This window comes from Mustela putorius, unplaced genomic scaffold (genome assembly GCF_011764305.1).
Source record: "Mustela putorius furo isolate JIRA1106 unplaced genomic scaffold, ASM1176430v1.1 tig00000174_pilon_pilon_pilon, whole genome shotgun sequence".
Taxonomy (NCBI): domain Eukaryota; kingdom Metazoa; phylum Chordata; class Mammalia; order Carnivora; family Mustelidae; genus Mustela; species Mustela putorius.
The window spans coordinates 17,526,202-17,542,775 of NW_025421304.1; the positions used below are offsets into that span (position 1 = coordinate 17,526,202).

A 16,574-nucleotide genomic window follows, 5' to 3' on the forward strand; every position below is an offset into this window, starting at 1 on the left:
TCTTGCTCTCCCCGACCTGTGCCACTGCCCCCTCCAGGGGGACCCAGCCCTCTCCAGGTCGCAGCAGAGCTGAGGGAGCTCTGGGCAGGCACAGGTTTCTGTCCATTTTGGACGTTATTTTGCTGTCCCAGTCCTCTCCTTTAATAAGATGCAGACGCCCTAGCTCCATGACGGGAAGGATTGTTACATTGTAAAACCACAATCTGCTCAAGGAGAAATCTGTGTGAAATGAAGGAGGGAGAAGGCCCTTCCTGCTGAGAAATGAGGGGGGGGCACTGAGGCTCCTTCAGGACAATGTCCCCACCCCAAGCTTGGGATGCTGTGGCTGGTGAGACAGGACGTATTTAGTGGCCAGAAGCTGGGACAACAAATGCCACTGGATTTCTTAGAGAGAAGTGACTTTTATTCTCTCCCAACGGTGTGGCTCCTTCTGCAGAAGAAGGGCTTTCTGCTGGGGAACACAGGCTCATCTGTCTCAGCCAGAGAGGACGGGCCTGGCTGGGGGCCGGGCCGGGCAACGGCAGAATTGAGCTCAACCAGCCAGAATTTGGTCATGTTGGGTTATTTACTTGGGTTTTCTTGATCACCTCTTTCTGGCAAGAGATGCTGGTTTTCTTTTGAAAATTGCCATATGAAATTTCCAGGTGCAGGTAAGTAAGAATGTGAGTAGATTTAAGCAGAAAAAGTAAATGGAAAGGTAGGTAGCTCAGCCTTATTTAGAACAAGGTCAAGTGAGGTGGAAGGTTGTGGGTTGGGAGACGCTGGAGGGAGGGGGCAGCTGGGTAGGAACAATGGGTAGCTTGCTCAAGGTCACGGCATGCATTAGCCAAAGGGAAAAAAAACTCTGCCGGTCTCTGGTGTGTTCTGCCACTGTCTGAGCCCTGATGTCCCTGGGTCAAGACCTCTGGGCATGTGCCACCAGGACCGCATCCCCATGACCCCTTCTCGGTCACTCCCTGTGTAAGTTAAGGGCAACTAGCAATCTCCTCTCCTGATCCTCACCCCTGCTGAGAACCTCTGTGGTCTCCAGGAGATAAAGAAGTCCAGAAGGCTTCTTCATAGGCTCAGCTCTCTGTTGTAGCCCCGAATGCAAGCCTGAGCTAGTGGAGCTCAAGGCTGTGGCACCGGGGGATCACGGGTGTTCTGCACATGAAGGGTGTGGGATGTCCTCTGCCTCCCAACTGTCCAGCCAGGCCAAATCCTCTGGTCTCCTTGTGACCCCGAGGCCAGGCTGGTGCTGCCTCCGGCTGGGTCCCTGCCCAAGCCTGCCACCCCCACACTGCACACCAGCACATCTGCTCACAGCTCTGCTTTCCTAATCTCCCTCCCAAGTTCGGGGTCCAGCAGTGGCTTGACGGCTGGACCTTAAGGTTTATCCCCCGTCCCTGCCCCCCACCCAGCCAGCTGCTCGATGCTCCTGCCCCACCTTCTACACCCCCATGCCCTCACTTATTTATTTGGACTCCCCACCCCCATGCACTCAAACACTGCCAACTTGTTCTGGGGTATCCCCGAAGCCACATCCCGCTCCAGATTCTGATGCACTGGATAGGCTAGAGCCAAGGCAGGTGTATTCTTCCAAAGGCTCCTTGGCTGATTGCACTGTGGACATTCCTACCACGCCCCCTTTGGCCTATAATGATCTTGTGCACCATGCACCGTCCAGCTAGATTGCTACCTCCTCCGTGAAGCCTTCCCTGACTGCCACCAACCACAGACCCACAAATGGCATCTCCACCCCTGTTACATGCAGAGTCAGTGCCACATGCACAGGCTCGCTCCTCCTGGTTCTATACTTCGTTCATGGGTATCATCTCGGATTGAACAGACCACCCTGCAATTTCCTTCTTATCCCTTGCACCCTTGGTCCTCGAAGTGTTCTCTGTGGATCGGTTTCCCCATCACGTGGGAGCTTGTCAGAATGCAGAATCCCAGGCCCTACCCCAGACCAGATGAATCAGACTCTGTATTGGACCAAGGTCCCCGGCAGATGTACAGACATTAGAATGTAGGCTGTGCTAGTGCAGAGGTGGCCACCAGGTGCTTGGGGAAATACTGCTCAATCTCTTTTCTTTATCGTTTGTCATCCTCTGACCTGCTTAATCAACCTTTGTCTCTTGTCCGCCCCTGCCCAGGTGAGAACGTCCGCTCCCTGGGGCCAGGATTTGATCTGCGGTTTTTCACTGCTGGGTCCTCGATAGACATTACAAACTCACTGAATAGACGCATATGTGTTTTAAAATCTCTGTCTCCCAGGCTCATTTCCCTGTTGAGCAAGTTCCGACTGGGATTCCACGAGGTTCACATCCTTCCGGACATCAACCAGAAGCCGCGTGCTGAGCAGTGAGTGCTCTGTGTTGACTTCCTTCCCAGGCAGGAGAGCCAGCTGTATGCCCCCACACACCCCTGTCTGGTGAGCCCTGGGCAGACAGGGCTCAGGGCAGGCAAAGAGGATGGGGAGTTTGCAGCCTTTTACTTTCCCATTGAGGTTTCTTCCTTTGCGTATCAGAGCTCAGGTCTTTGCCAGAAATAGCCCTGGGCTGGAGGACGGTGAATGTTCACGTTTGTGCTTTTCTTGGAGCAAGTGTTTAATTTCATTTATTTATTTTTAAAAAGATTTTATTTATTTATTTGAGAGAGAGATTGAGAGAGGGGGGGGGGAATGAGAGAGAGAACATTAGTGGAGAAAGGTCAGCGGGAGAAGCAGACTCTCTGCTGAGCAGGGAGCCCAATGTGGGACTCCATCCCAGGACTCCAGGATTGCGACCTGAGCTGAAGGCAGTTGCTTAACCAACTGAGCCACCCAGGAGCCCGGAGCAAGTGTTTTAAAGCTGGTGCAAGTCTCAGCTGTTCTGCCCCTTGAGTGAGGGAAAGCAGGTGTTTCATCCTCAAGGGACTCCACCCCCAACCACCCCCGGACCGGGGGGGGGGGGGGGGATGGGCAGGGTGGGAGCTGGTCTCTCGCTTCACACTTCACACTGCTTGCTACTCGTAAATTTCTTAAATTTTCTCCAGTACCCTGAAGCGTTGTCATAAAGCAGTAGTTCTCAAACTTAGGCGCACATCAGAATCTCATGAGGACTTATGAAAACACAGCTTGCTGAGTCCCACTTTTCCCGCCCCCGCTCCAAGATTCTGAGTCAGTAGGTCCAGGGTAGTGCCTGAGAAGCTGCATTCCTAATAAGCTCTTGGGTGCTGGTCCGGGCGCTTCACTGGGAGAACCGCTGTCTTAAAGACAGTCTGTGTAAAGTGCTTCACACAGGGTCCAGCCCCAAGTCAGTGTTCAGTAAATGGTAGATCGATGGCCTTTGCCCTCTAGACCTTGACCTTTTGGAGGTCTTGGCTGCATTATGGACTTGCTTCCTTCTCTAAGCCTTGCCTAACTGAAGTTCCTCAAAAAGGAGCCGTGACTGGTCCAGCTCATCCCTTCCCATGAGGCCAAGGTGGAGGTTGCTACAAAGCCTGTTTCTTGGCTACCTTTGCTCTAGTTGGCTATGTCCTGGGCTGGCAGAATCACATGCCCAGAAACACGTGGCTAGAGGCCAGGAGCCATGGCAGAGGCACATGCCTTCCATGGAGCTGAGGGATACTGGAGCAAACAGAACGGAAGGTGCAAAGGCCCTGAGGCAGAAGTGTGGCAGCCACAGCCCTGGATGTTATTTCTATGAACACACTGGTGCTGGGAGTGGGGAAAACATTGAAGGGTCTGGGCCACAACTCTCCTCCTTCCCAGATGCAGCAGCAAGCTCATGGACTTTACTCAAATCCCTGTGTGAACTCGTAGCTAGGCTCAACGGCAGTGTCCGAAGGGATGACGATTCACTGGCTCCATGACTCAATTCCCTAGTCTGAAACCAAGACATTTATAATTGGGCTTGCTTCTGTAAATTCCTGTACATGAGATTTTCCAGCCCTCCAGCCCCTCAGTAAAGTCAGGTCTGTCCTGACCTCTTACCTCTCCCTTATATTCCCCATTACCTGGGGAGGGAAGGGACTAGTCTGTGGGGTTGGATACATTGGTTCCTCCCATGTGCTGGGGTGGAGATGAGTCCATCAGAGCTCTAGCCGGGGATGATACCCGCCCCAGGGCAGGCCGGAGGAAGTCCAGAACCAGACATAGGAGGAGGGAGGCAGAGATGTACCAGAACACAGGAGAGAATGCAGCTGGGCTGTCTGTGTGGACAGAGGAGCAAAGCCTTGAGTCAGGCTGCAAAGAGAGGGAGTGGGGGATACCTTCCCTGTGGGAGGAGCTTAAGAGCAGCCCGAAGACCCTGCCCAGCAGCCCTAATCTTTAAAACCCAGCCTGGGCCCTTCTCTGCCTCCACCTCCTGGCCCTCTCTTTTCTCCTTCGCACAGCCACGCTTCTCCAAGGAGATCAACTGTCTTTGCAGCCACTTCCTCACGGAGATCCCCCTGGAGGTCATCACTGGCCTCCGCCTCACCCACAGAGCCCCTTTCTGGGCTCGTCTTGCTCTGCCTCTCCGCTGCATCCCCCATAATGGTCCCTCTTGGGACAGTTCTTCCTTTGGGTTTGGAGGTGTCCCCCCTCCACGGATTCCTCCTACCTGAGCAACCCTTCTTTCATTTCCAGGTGCTGGCTAGTCCTCCATTCCCTGACTGATGCTTGCCAGCATCATTGGGATTTGGCCCTGGACCTTTGTCCTTCTTTTTTTTTTTTTTTAAGATTATTTATTTATTTATTTGATAGAGATCACAAATAGGCAGAGAGGCAGGCAGAGAGAGAGGAAGGAAAGCAGGCTCCCTGCTGAGCAAAAAGCCCGATGCAGGGTTCGATCCCAGGACCCTGAGATCATGACCTGAGCCGAAGGCAGAGGCTTTAACCCACTGAGGCACCCAGGTGCCCCTGGACCTTTGTCTATTAACTCTGTCTCCAGTGTGAGCTCCTCCATCCCTATGTCTGCAGGGGGCTTCATCTGAAGGCCGAGCAGTCTGAATTTCTATTTTTAATCCTGTAAGTCAAGTCACACAGAACAGCGTCCAACAGGTTCCCATCTCACTTGGGGCCAATAGCGAAGGCCTTACATGGTCTAGGCTGTCACACTTGTGTGTCCTCACCTCACCCCCACTTTCCTCTGCCCTCACCTTGCTCTGGCCATACTGGCTTCTTTGCTGCTCCTCAAAGAAACCAAACATACTTCTGCCTCAGGGCCTTTGCACCTTCAGCTCTGTGTACTCCAGCACCCACTGGCCTGTAAAGAGCCGGCTTCAGAAGGACAGGCATCTTTCAGCTTCAGGGAGGCCTTCCTTCCCCCCAAATATTTCCTGTCTTGGAACCCAGCTTGTGTCTTCATTAAGCTCATGATGTAGATTTGCTTGTTTATTGTCCAGCAGATGGAAAGCTTGGTAGATAGAGGACATTGTAGGGTTTTTTGTTCCATGATGTGCAGTGCAGAGCCTGGCACAGGATGGTTAGTATTCAGGGGCAACCTGCGGAACGGTCGGGTGGGTGGAGGTGGATCCCAGGCCAGGCGTCGTGGACGACATTTGGTGGAATGCCAGCTGATTGGTCAATGCTGATGGTCAGTGTTGATTGCTGCCCGGAAGCTGCATTGATGTAAACCACAGCGGCAGAAGGGCTTTAGCCTGAAAAGTGTGTCCCTGTGGCTCCCATCTCCGTCTCCCTGGGGGACTTAGTTCCCCTGGAAACCAGGCTGTCTCACTGGGTCTCACCCACTATCTCTGTCCCCAGCACCAAGCGGTTTGAGGACATGATTGCACCCTTCCGCCTGAATGACGGCTTCAAGGACGAGGCCACTGTCACAGAGATGAGGCAGGATTGTCCCTGGAAGATCTCAGATGAGGAGATTAACAAGAACAGAGTCAAGGTACCTGAGAGAGAAGGGCCTGGCTGGGGTGGGGTAGGGTGGGGTGGGGTGGGGTGGGGTGGGGATGGAGGTGCTCCTCCGGGTCAGGGCCACGTGCCCCCATCTGTCCTGAGCTTCCTCATCACCCTCTCCTTTCCATCCCCGTCCACCACTCCCTGGCCTCTGAGGTATCCTCAAGCCACAGCTACTGGGTAAACCGGTTGTGGAACTCGGAGCCATTCGTGGCCTGAGTCACACCCCGCTGTGGCGATGGAAAGGCGGCGGCTCTCCCTCTCCTCTCTTGTCCCTGGTGGAAGGGATTCATGAGACAGGTGGCGAAGGTCAAGGTAAAACTTTCCTTGTGGGCCAACAAAGCTGCCTGAAGGTTCCCCCTAGCCTGCAGAGCCCATCCTACATGTAGCCTAAAATCATGGCCACCCCATCCAGACAGAATCTTCCAGATTCTTTAAGGCCTAAAGGGGGGCTGTGGTTGCTGTGGCCACTTTAAGATGGGGTGAGCATTTAAGGGAGCTGCGGAAGGAGGTCACAGCTCTGCTCCCTGTGCTCGGGGTCACTGGCTCCCCACCCCCTCTTTGCCCTCAGAGGACATTTGGCAAAGTGTCCATTTACCACTGGAGGGTGGGATCACTACTATCACTTAGTGAGTAGAAGCCTGGGATGATATTAAACATCCTACCACCCCCAGGACAGTTCCCACGATAAAGAATTATTCCCCCCCACATGTCACTAGTGTAGGGTCTGGAGTCTGTGATCTCTGTGAACTCACTTTCCCGACATTCTCCATTTTCTCAAATGGGGTGTCCTTCCACGGTCAGACTCTTGAGTGCCGATCATTTCTGAACAAACTGGAGACAGGCCTTGGGGTGGGAAGGAGGCTCCCCCACAACCCAGCCTCACACAAGCTTTAGGGAATTCTGATCTGTCAGCCCAGAGACCCTGAGGGCTCACAGCTCCTTGGAAAACTCTGGATGCCGTGTAGTGTTCGAAGAAGGCTCTGGTCTGGACTGTGGTAGAGGAAGAAGGGACACATTCCACCTGTGCTCGGAGTCTCCCTTATCAAGCACCTTTCGTGTGCCCGGCCCTCGACGTCCACGTGTTTTTGCGTGGGTTATCACCCTCCACCGTTGCCTGCGTTCCCCTGGGGAGGCGATTATCATACCCATTTTACAGAGAAGACAGTAACGCTCAGGGAGGCCACGTGCCTTGCTCGGGTTCTCTCTGCTGTGAACAGCTCACCCCACACCACGGAAGGTGCTCTTTCTCCCACCCAACCGCCCCCCTCCCCAGGACCAGCCCCAGTCATGGAAATAAGGCCCAGCAAAGGAAAGCCAAGTTCCCAAGGAGGTGAACTTGGCTTTCTGCTACTCTGAGGGTTTCCCTCCGTCTTGGAGGAAGGTAATAATTAAGGGGGAAGAATTCGTGCATCTGGTCTGAAATCTTAAAGAAGACGTCCCTGGGCTTGTCGGGGACACTCCTGAGGATGTGGACAGTGACCCCCTGGCTTCTCCTTGCTCTAGTCCCTTCGGCAGGTGAGGCTGAATGAGATTCTGCAGGATTCCTCCCGGGATGCCGCTCTGGTGGTCATGTAAGTAGCTGCTGCTGGGAGAGGAAGCCTGTCCCTGAGGCCCAGGACGTCCGCTCTGGGAAGGGGCTCAGGAGGTACATGCCGGCTGAGGACCCGAGCCCGACCCTGTGAGCCAGAAGGGCCCAAAGCCCAGGAAACACAGCTCAGGTGGCTTCTTGGCACAGGACTGGGCCTGCTCGGCACCCCTCACCTGAGTGCCAGCTGGCAGAAGTCTAGGACCTCACACGCCCCAGGCCTGGCCGACCCCCCTCACCACCATTTTCCCTGTTCGCCACCTTTCCCTGCCAAACACAGCTTGGCAAAGAGGACCCCGCTCATTCAGGAAGAAAATCAATTCCTGGTTGTTTGGGAATCACCCAGCCCTCCTTGGACATGGGCCACCCCCGGCTGCTGTGGGTGCCAAGCCTGGGCGGCAGCAGGGGCACAGGGTCGCCGTGCCGGGCTCCGTGCCTGTCAGGCTGCTGCGGCCTGTGGCCAGCTCTGAGCCACTTCTGCTGGGTAGGGGTGGAAGCTGAGGGCGTGGAGTTGAAGGGACAGGTGGCAGTGGCACAGAGGGTCTCAGAGTGGCTCTGTTCTCACAGAGGCCGGGAGGAAGAACATGGTCAGCCAGGCCCTCTGACCCCCTCCCCCAGAGAAGCCTAACTCCGAGGGAACAGGGTGTTTGGCAAGGCCCCTAACTGGCCTGGCTTGCATTTCCTGAGGGCAGGCCACCTGGGAATTCCTCAGGATGGCCCAGAAGCCTGCAGAACCAGTTTTCTCCTACCCTGAGACCAGGATCAAGCATACCCTTTTGAGGCTCCAGTACAAAATGAAAATGTGGGGCCCCTTGTTTGAAAATTGTTGAGAATGACAAGATGGCAGCAGCAGAGAATGGAAGCCAGCATGGGACCCTTCTAAGTATGTGTTGGGGGTGGGGGTGTGTGTGTGACTGCACAGCTTACTCGCCCATGAGGCTGGCTCTGCCTCAACAGGGCTCCCTGGAGCTCTTAGGGAGAACATTTTTGGGTACAAAGAAAGTGCTTTGTGTTTCCTTCATGCGGGAACTGTGGTAAGAGAAAGGGCTGCGTTTCTCTGGGACCCTCTGGCCAACACCCAGCAGTGAGTGTTCCTAGGGCAAGGTCTGCCTAGGTTGTGGACCCAGTCCCAGTGCAAGACAATGGCTTCATCCCAGGACAGCGTCCCAGACCTTTCCTTGGGTGTGGTGCCAAGCCGCCTCCTTGTGAGGGTGAGGGCTAGCCCCGGTCAAAGAAGCAGGTTTGCGCTGTCTCTGCTCACTTGTGGCCTTGGGCAAGTAACCCTACTTCTCTGTGTCTCCATCTCCCTGATTATAGAGAAGGGTTTAACCTAATTATTTCCAAGGTTGCCCTTCATGCCAACATGCTATGATTTGAAGTTTATTTGCCACTACGATAAGTCGGTCTCTCAAGCCATGAGATGAGAAATTTCACCCAGGGAAGTGAGCCCCTGCGGGCACTTTCTCCACCCCACTCCCCTATCCCCTGGACCCCAGAGGGAAAGATAGGTCCCCCACCCCAGCAGCCTTTGGGGGAGTAGCAGACACAAATAATCATGAGTCCAGTCACTTAATTGTTTTAATTAATTAATTAATTATTGTTATTTATTTATTTGAGAGAAAGAGTGAGCAGAGGGAGAAGCAGACTCCCCACTGAGCAGGGAGCCCGACACGGGCCTTCCCACCTTCACTGGGAGGGCACAGCCGCTGAGCCTTGGCATTGCCAACCTCCAACCCAGAGACATCCCCACCAGTGTTTCTTAAAATTCAGTCTGAGAGTCACTTTCATCGGCCCCAGGATTTGGCACATTCCTCAGTTCCTTCCAGATCAGGGTCTGGGGTGGGGTGGAGAAGACTGCATTCCCCAGAATTTCCGAGGGAGGAAAAATCCTCCCCTCCCCACTCAGGAGGAAAGACAAAATTACACTTTCCAGTGTCCCGAAGAGCGTCCTCAGACCATTTTCTAGAGCAGGTTTGAGGCAGAACTTAGTTGTTCGCTGTCTACCCTACAGCAATTTATCTGATTAATGGCCTGTGTTTGAGTCCAGCTTCACCCTCACGGCTGATAAACCGGCCCCACAGCCTTTGCCTAGATGACAAGCAACCTATTTCTGCTCTCCCTTTTGGGACTAGACCCTTCCCTTTTCCTATAAAGAAGTCCTCCTCCAAAGCGTTTTTCTGATTGAGCCTCACTCGAGGCATGGGGCCTTAGTAATGTTCAAAACTCTGCTCAGTGGTTCTGTTTTACCCCCATCTGCCCAGCAACACACAGACTTTGGAGACAGGGAAACTGAGTCTCAGAGGAGTCAGGCAGCCTGCCCGGGACCCCACAGCCAGGAAGCGGGGATTGGGTTATGAAGCCTTAGATCCAGGTTTTGAGCCGAGGCTGCCTTTCTTTGTGGCCAAGAGATGCAAATCTGAACAAGAAGTCCTTCTGTCCTGGGGCTGCTTAATTCTGAAGATTCGTAGCTGCCAGGGTCTCACAGCCTGGGAACAGGAGTCCACTGTCTCTCGCTGGTCCAGGGACGAGTGCAAAGGGAGCCTGTCCCTTGGACAGGTGGACACTGTCTGCTGGGGAAGGGGGCATGACGCTGAAGCTTGAGAGGCCACAGCAGTAGTGACAGACGGGTGTCCTCTGCCCCCCAGAGAATGCAGCCACCAGCCCCCTTGCGGCCTTTGAAATTTCTGAATTCAGTTCTTGAGAATGACCTAGGAGTTCCCCACAGGCTTTGCTGACGATGTAACCGAAACTTCAGCACCACTGTGAAATCAGGAAAGTTTCGTTTTGATCTTTCCACTTCCCTTTCTTCTTGAGAGTCACCGGACACGAACGTGTTCTAAGGTGACGCCAGCTTCATGAAATACCCCCGTTCCTACAGCCTTTCCCTGTCCCAGCAACCTTGCTTCTCTTTTTAAAAAATATTTTGATTTATTTATCTTAGAGAGAGAGAATGGGGGAGAAGGATGGGGGAGAGGGAGAAGCAGACTCCATGCTGAGCACGGAGCCTGACGTGGTGCACGACCCTGAGATCACGACCTGAGCTGAAACCAAGGGTCAAAGACCCAACCGACTGTGCCACCCAGACACCCCGGGGACCTTGCTTTCTAAAGGAGGGTAGAGGTGGTCCCCAGGGAGGCTTCGAGGATGAAATCTGAAGCAAGGGATACGTGTCCAGAGCCCCCTGTTGGCCTGCTCAGTGTGGGTCGCTGTGAGCAGAGGCATCTGGGGTTGGAAAATCCCAGGACCTTGGCTGGAGCCCCAGCTCTGCCGCTCACCAGCTCGTCACTTCCCCTGGCTAAATCACAATGAGTGTGACAATGGCTGCTTCCATGAGGAGGTGCTTGCCAGGTGCTAGGCACTGTGTGGCGCCCTTTGTCACCTCTGTCCCCTTTAGAGTCAACAGTCTCTGAGGGAGGTGTGTGTGTCCTCACCTCAGGGAAGAGAAAACAGAGGCTCATGCCTGGGAGCCACCTGCCAGAGCCACATGGCCGAGGAGGGGCAGCGCTGCTCCCACCTGTGGCCAGAACCGGGACTCCGCAGTCCAGAGTCGCTCTGCGCCTTCCTTTCTGCCCTTTCCCCTTGGCAGGGAAGAAGGCCAGCGCCACAAGCCCTGCCCCCTCCCCAGGGTTGTGCTCAAGTTCAGAGGTAATAGGAGCCAGGGATGTCCTGTAGGGAAACAGACTGCAAAGGGCAGCCCCAGCTTTATGTCCCGCCCACTGGGCCTGGGAGATACTGCCTTCTCCTGGAGTCAAGAGGAGGTCAGCTATGGTCATCCTGCAGCATTTTTGGAATTGCAAGATAGTGAGAAAGTCACCTCTTGGAAGAACTGAACAGCAGCCCCCAGGCATCTCATTATCTGCACAGCATTGCACGGCAAAGGTGCTCTCAGGGCCTCATGAACATGGCAGAAGGCAGGACAGGGACCTGCAGCTGAAACCTGTGAACGGATCACCTCGTCGTGGCCACAGGCCAGTATGGTTCAAGCAGCCTGAGGTAGCGAGATCACCCACTGTATCAGACTGTGTTCTAGGTTCAGGGAAAGAATAATGAGCGAGACAGACCTGGCTGCAACGTACAATCTAGTGGAGGAGACAGACAACAAACAGACCAATGAAAAGAGGGTTTGGAGAGTGGGAAGGGCTGTGAGGACAATGAAACAGGGTGCTGTGATAAAGAGGGGCAGCAAGCCTGCTCTGGAAGGGGGTGATCAGAGAAGGAGATACTTGTGAGCCACAGTATGGGTGATCTGAAAGAGTCAACCAGGTGGAAGGGGAGAGGCTCTGCTTTCTGGGTGGGGAGAACATCACATGCAAAGGCCCTGGGGCAGAAGCAAGCTTGCCATTGATTTCAGGGATGGGAAGAAAGCCATTATGGTTGTAGTGTTGTGAGCGAGGCTGAGGGTAGAAGGAGGTGAGGTCGTGGATGTTGGTGGAGACCAGATCATGTGAGTCTTACAGGCTGTGGCTTTGTTTATACCAGCTTTGTGGCTGAAGATACATTTGGAGTCATGCTTTTAAGGAATGTGGGAGGTTATGCTTAGGGTGGCTAGGAAGGAGTGCTGAAGGAGTTGGTAAACAGAGTTCCTGATCAGAAAGTGAATCTTGGGCTGGGCTGTGTGGGGAAGGGTACTGGTAAGTTTTTATCTGCTGCTTCTTCCTGCCTTGCAGTACCTTGCCCATAGGGAGGAAGGGGAAGTGCCCGAGCTCACTGTACATGGCCTGGTTGGAGACGCTGTCCCAGGATCTCAGACCTCCGGTTATCCTGATCCGAGGGAACCAGGAAAACGTGCTCACCTTTTACTGCCAGTAACTCCAGGCTGGGTCATGCCTGCCCAAAGCTGAGGGTGCCTGGGACATCCGCCTGTCCATGGGGACAAGACTCGTGTCCTGTTGTACTTTAAGCATCTGTTGATCTGACTGAAGAAGCTGGTAGATTTCCAAACTTTGGCTGGACCCCACTCCCAATGGACACATCCTCTGGGCTCGTTTTTATGGGCTGGAGAAGTAACAGCTGAAGTTGTGTGGAAAATTCTCTGGTGGATCCATTTTCCTTTTAAGTTTTCTCTTGATCTTGATTACAACGAATTAAGATTTCAGTCTTTGACTTTTTTTTTTTTTAAAGATTTTATTTATTTATTTGACAGAGTTCACAAGTAGGCAGAGAGGCAGGCAGAGAGAGGAGGAAGAAGGCTCCCTGCTGAGCTGGGAGCCCGGATGTGGGGCTCCATCCCAGGACCCTGGGATCATGACCTGAGCCAAAGGCAGAGGCTTTAACGCACTGAGCCACCCAGGGGTCCCCAGTCTTTGATTTTTTGAAAAATTTATTTATTTGAGAGAGAGACAGACAGACAGCATGCACAGGAGCAGGGGGGAGGGGCAGAGAGAGGAAGAAGCAAACTCCCCGCTGATCTGAGGATGGGGATATGGGGCTCCATCCCAGGACCCTGGGATTATAACCAGATCTGAAGGCAGATGTTAACCCACAGAGCTGCCCCAGTGCCCCCAGGCTTTCATTTATATACAAATTTGAATCAGAGTGCTAAGTACCATTGTAGCAGTTTCTAGGCCACCTATGGGGCGGGGGTGGGCTCCCCTGCCCCAGCAGCCTTCACAGGGAGGAATCTCAGGGCCCTTTGAGCCTCCATGATGCAAATTTCTTTAACGGCTTCTCACTCTCTTCACTTTCCATAATATGTCTTTAGCATTGGGGTTGGTTCTCCGGTAGATCAGGGACTTTTAAACCTGTTTAGGCTGCAACCCACGGTAAGAAATATCTTTCATGTTTGAGAAGTGAAGCAAACACACACTGAAACTATGAACGTGTCACAAAACAATACTTATTCTCACTATGGGTGGTGCCCTCTGGTATTTTCTGTTTTATTTCTTTGTCTTTTTTTTAATGTGGGTTGCAATCCACGAACGGACAGTGACCCAGGGTTTGAAGAAAGGCCGAGTTGGGCATCACTGCCATTTCCCCAGCATATCCCTCGGAGAAGGAAAGGCAAGGAACAGAGTATGCGAGGAGGGGTACTGATGGTGGGCGTTAGTCGAGAAAGAGTTTCAAAGGAAGGACAAGACTCAGGGTTTCTCATGGAAAGGTGCTAACTTTGGAGTTTGGTTGGAGATGGGGGATGGAGCTCTAGGAATGCAGGTTTGGTGGGTCAGGAATGGAGAAGCCGAGAAGAGGCATAAAGATGGCCAGATTGGCGCAGGATCAGAAAGGTCCACATTCCGCCCCAGGCCAGGGAAAAGAATGGGGGTGGAGAAAACAGCAAGAGATGGAAGCAGGGGGGGCTGCGGTGGGGGTGAGTGGAAGATGGGGGTCAGAGGTGGGAGGGAGCCTGGGGAGGACGAGCCCGGCTCAGGTAAGGGTGTTTGGATTCTCCCAGAATGTTTGCACCCATGAAGCTAGGACAAGGAGTAGAATGTACATTAAGGATGTCCAGTGCCAGTGGGCAAGGCTCCCTAAAAAGACATTTCAGCTCTAGATGCACCCCAGCAGCATACAAGCGGGATGTTGGGGGGCTACTGGCTGTGCCTTCTGCAATAACCACTTTCTTCAGGTTGGAAGGAACAAGACATCTTCGGGTCGGGTTGGCCCCCTCCAAGCCCACTGAACTGCCCACTTAGTCATGAAGGCAGAAATCTCTTTCTTAGTGTCTGGACCCAAAGGACTTCGGTTCCTCGCAGGTACACTTTGCTGCAGAGACCAAAGGCTCTGGCTCCCACCTGTGACAGAACCCCCGGGTGCTTCCCAGTATCAGGACTTTCTGAGAGCGACCGGGTGCCTGCCTGTGCTCCCTGGGGTGGCTCCTGCCTCTGAGCCATTCCGCAGACCTGGGACCAACCCCCAATTCCAGATAGACAAAGCCTCACTCAGCCTTGCCTTTTTAGAACCACACAGAAAACTATTTCCTGACAAATAGCTCACAAGGAGATCAGGAAAACCCTGATCCAAGGTCACACAATCCTCTGGCTGAGGACATTCAAACAAACCAACAAACAAAAAAATAATCTTTACTGTCTTGGAAACTGCATTTTGAACAATGATAATAGCTTTGTTTTTTCTGTGTTTCATTTTAAAGCCCTGAGTGAACAGTAAGGTCAAAAACAATGAAATGAATAAAAAATACATTCACTCAGTCAACAGAATTTATTTGTTTTGGAACACACTGTTTCTCAACGCTGCTGAGTGTTTTGAAAAAATCAACTGTATTGTTTTCTCAACCCTGGATTGAACTTTTCCCTGAGATTCCCCGGGTTCTTTGGGTTATATTGCCAGATTTCCACGTGGGCATCTACAGGAGACACCGTATTCCCTTTGCTTCTCTTGCCTGTGTTTGCAGACTCACAGGGAACTCGTTTTCTTCTGTCATGATAAAAGTCTCCAAGTGTTCTCGGGTTGCCTCAACCCGAGGTGGAGGGGTGGAGTGGAAAGTCATGGCCTGGCCACCAAGAGGCTTGGACCTGAGTCTCTGTCTCCCTCCAAAACTGGCTGTGCAACCTCAGATACCTCTTAGCCTCGCTGGGCCTCCGTCTGTGACATGAGAAAGCTTGACTTGAACAGGTGTCACTGGCCACCTGGCCTGCTGATGACTGTGGTTTGGCCCACGCATGGTTAATCAAAGTGGGTGCTGGGGGTTGGGTGGAGAACAGATTCTTCTGTGCACCCTCCCCTTGGCCATGACTTCCCACTGTCCTGCCTTGTGATTGGGAGGCTCTCGAAAACCCTCCGACTCATTGTTTGGCCCATAGAGCAGCAGAAGAGTAACAGATTTCAATCCCCAGTGTATCTCTTGCGCGCTCTCTCTCTCTCTCGCTTGCACTCTCTATGCGTGTTGGTGATAAGATCCTCCAACTTCATGAGTTTCAGTGGTAGGAAGGGTTTCCCGTATAGTCTTCCCTTGCATTGTGCATGGAAGGAGCCCAGCGGCAGCCAGCAGCCACGAGGACCACCCCCCAGCAGGGGCGCCTCACCCCTGTCCCCTGGGAGCCACTGTCCTATCAGCTTTCAATTTTCTCTGCAGCATTTCAGCCTCGAGATTTCACTTCCTCCTTCGGTTCCGGCCCAGGCTTGTGGCGGCTTTGAAGCAAGCACAGTATGGCCTATTTTTCACCCAGTAAGCTTGTTGAATTCTACCTCCCAGGCAGAAAGCTGTGGGCCTCGTGAGCACATACATGCAGCGTCCTCATTTGGACTGGATTCCCTTTTGCACACCAGCCTGGCCTCTCTCGTGTGGTGAGGGAGATGTGAGTTTTACAGGGACGAGGCCAGCTGGAATGTTCCAGAAGAACCACCTGGCTGGGAGGCCCCAAGCACATGCAAAGCAGCCAGGTTTCGCTTTTAGCTATGTTTAGCTCAGGAAGTCACAAAAAAAAAAAAAAAAAAAAAAAAATGCTGCTAAATTCAAAAGCATTCACAGAAGCGGGACCCAGGAAAGCCCAGTCACAGCTGCACTGGTAATTCCCCATTTGAAGTGAGGGATAATCTTGAGATTGAAAGCGCAGGCATCATATAAGAGCCGCTTCTTGAAATGGAGTCAAAACAAATTCAGTTTCTAAAAATGCCATGTGGGTAGAGCCTTGCAAAGAACCACCTGGCGGAGAAGACAGACTGCAGAATGTCATACAGACGAAGGACAGAGTCAAGAGAGAACAAAGTGCTTTTCATCCTAGCTTGTAAGAGAGTTACAGACAGAGGCTCCAAGGATGTGAGAAGGGGAGTAAATACATGAGATCAAGGGAACTAGGCTAGTCTCTCTAGAGAAAATGGCATTTAGAATAGGTGTGAATGACCACTAGGATTCTACAGATAGAAAGGAGGGCTGGGGTTGGGCCCTCCCAGGTGGTAGGAGTAGTTTGAGCAAGGACCCAAACGAGGAGAGCCCTTGTTTGGACAACAAGCAATAAGCCAGTTTTCCTGGCATATGAGGGCTGTGGATGTGGGAAAATAAGGTCAGGAAAGTCACACTGTGGAAGGCCCCCACTCGGAGGCTGAGGAGCTCATAACGGACCCAGAGGCACTAGGGAGCCACTGAAGGTGAAGGGCAGATCGGAGATGTAGGAAGCTTGGCTGGTCAAGAGAAGGAGGAGGCTGGAAGAGGAAAGTCAGGGCACGCAGGGAGGAGTC

At 53.0% G+C, this 16,574-nt stretch overlaps 1 protein-coding gene across 4 annotated transcripts in view; it reads left to right on the plus strand.

Annotated features, from left to right (window-relative positions):
- The window catches only part of SLC12A3 (solute carrier family 12 member 3), a 35,881-nt gene extending 23,287 nt beyond the window's left edge, over positions 1–12,594 (plus strand). For all 4 annotated transcript variants that reach the window (XM_004744220.2, XM_004744221.2, XM_045076083.1 and 1 more), the window contains exons 23-26: positions 2,257–2,343; positions 5,711–5,846; positions 7,364–7,431; positions 12,113–12,594. In XM_004744220.2, coding sequence (XP_004744277.1) covers positions 2,257–2,343; positions 5,711–5,846; positions 7,364–7,431; positions 12,113–12,254 — 433 coding nt within the window. In that variant the 3' untranslated portion in view covers positions 12,255–12,594. The remainder of the gene's footprint in view (positions 1–2,256; positions 2,344–5,710; positions 5,847–7,363; positions 7,432–12,112) is intronic.
- The last annotated feature ends 3,980 nt before the right edge of the window (positions 12,595–16,574 follow it).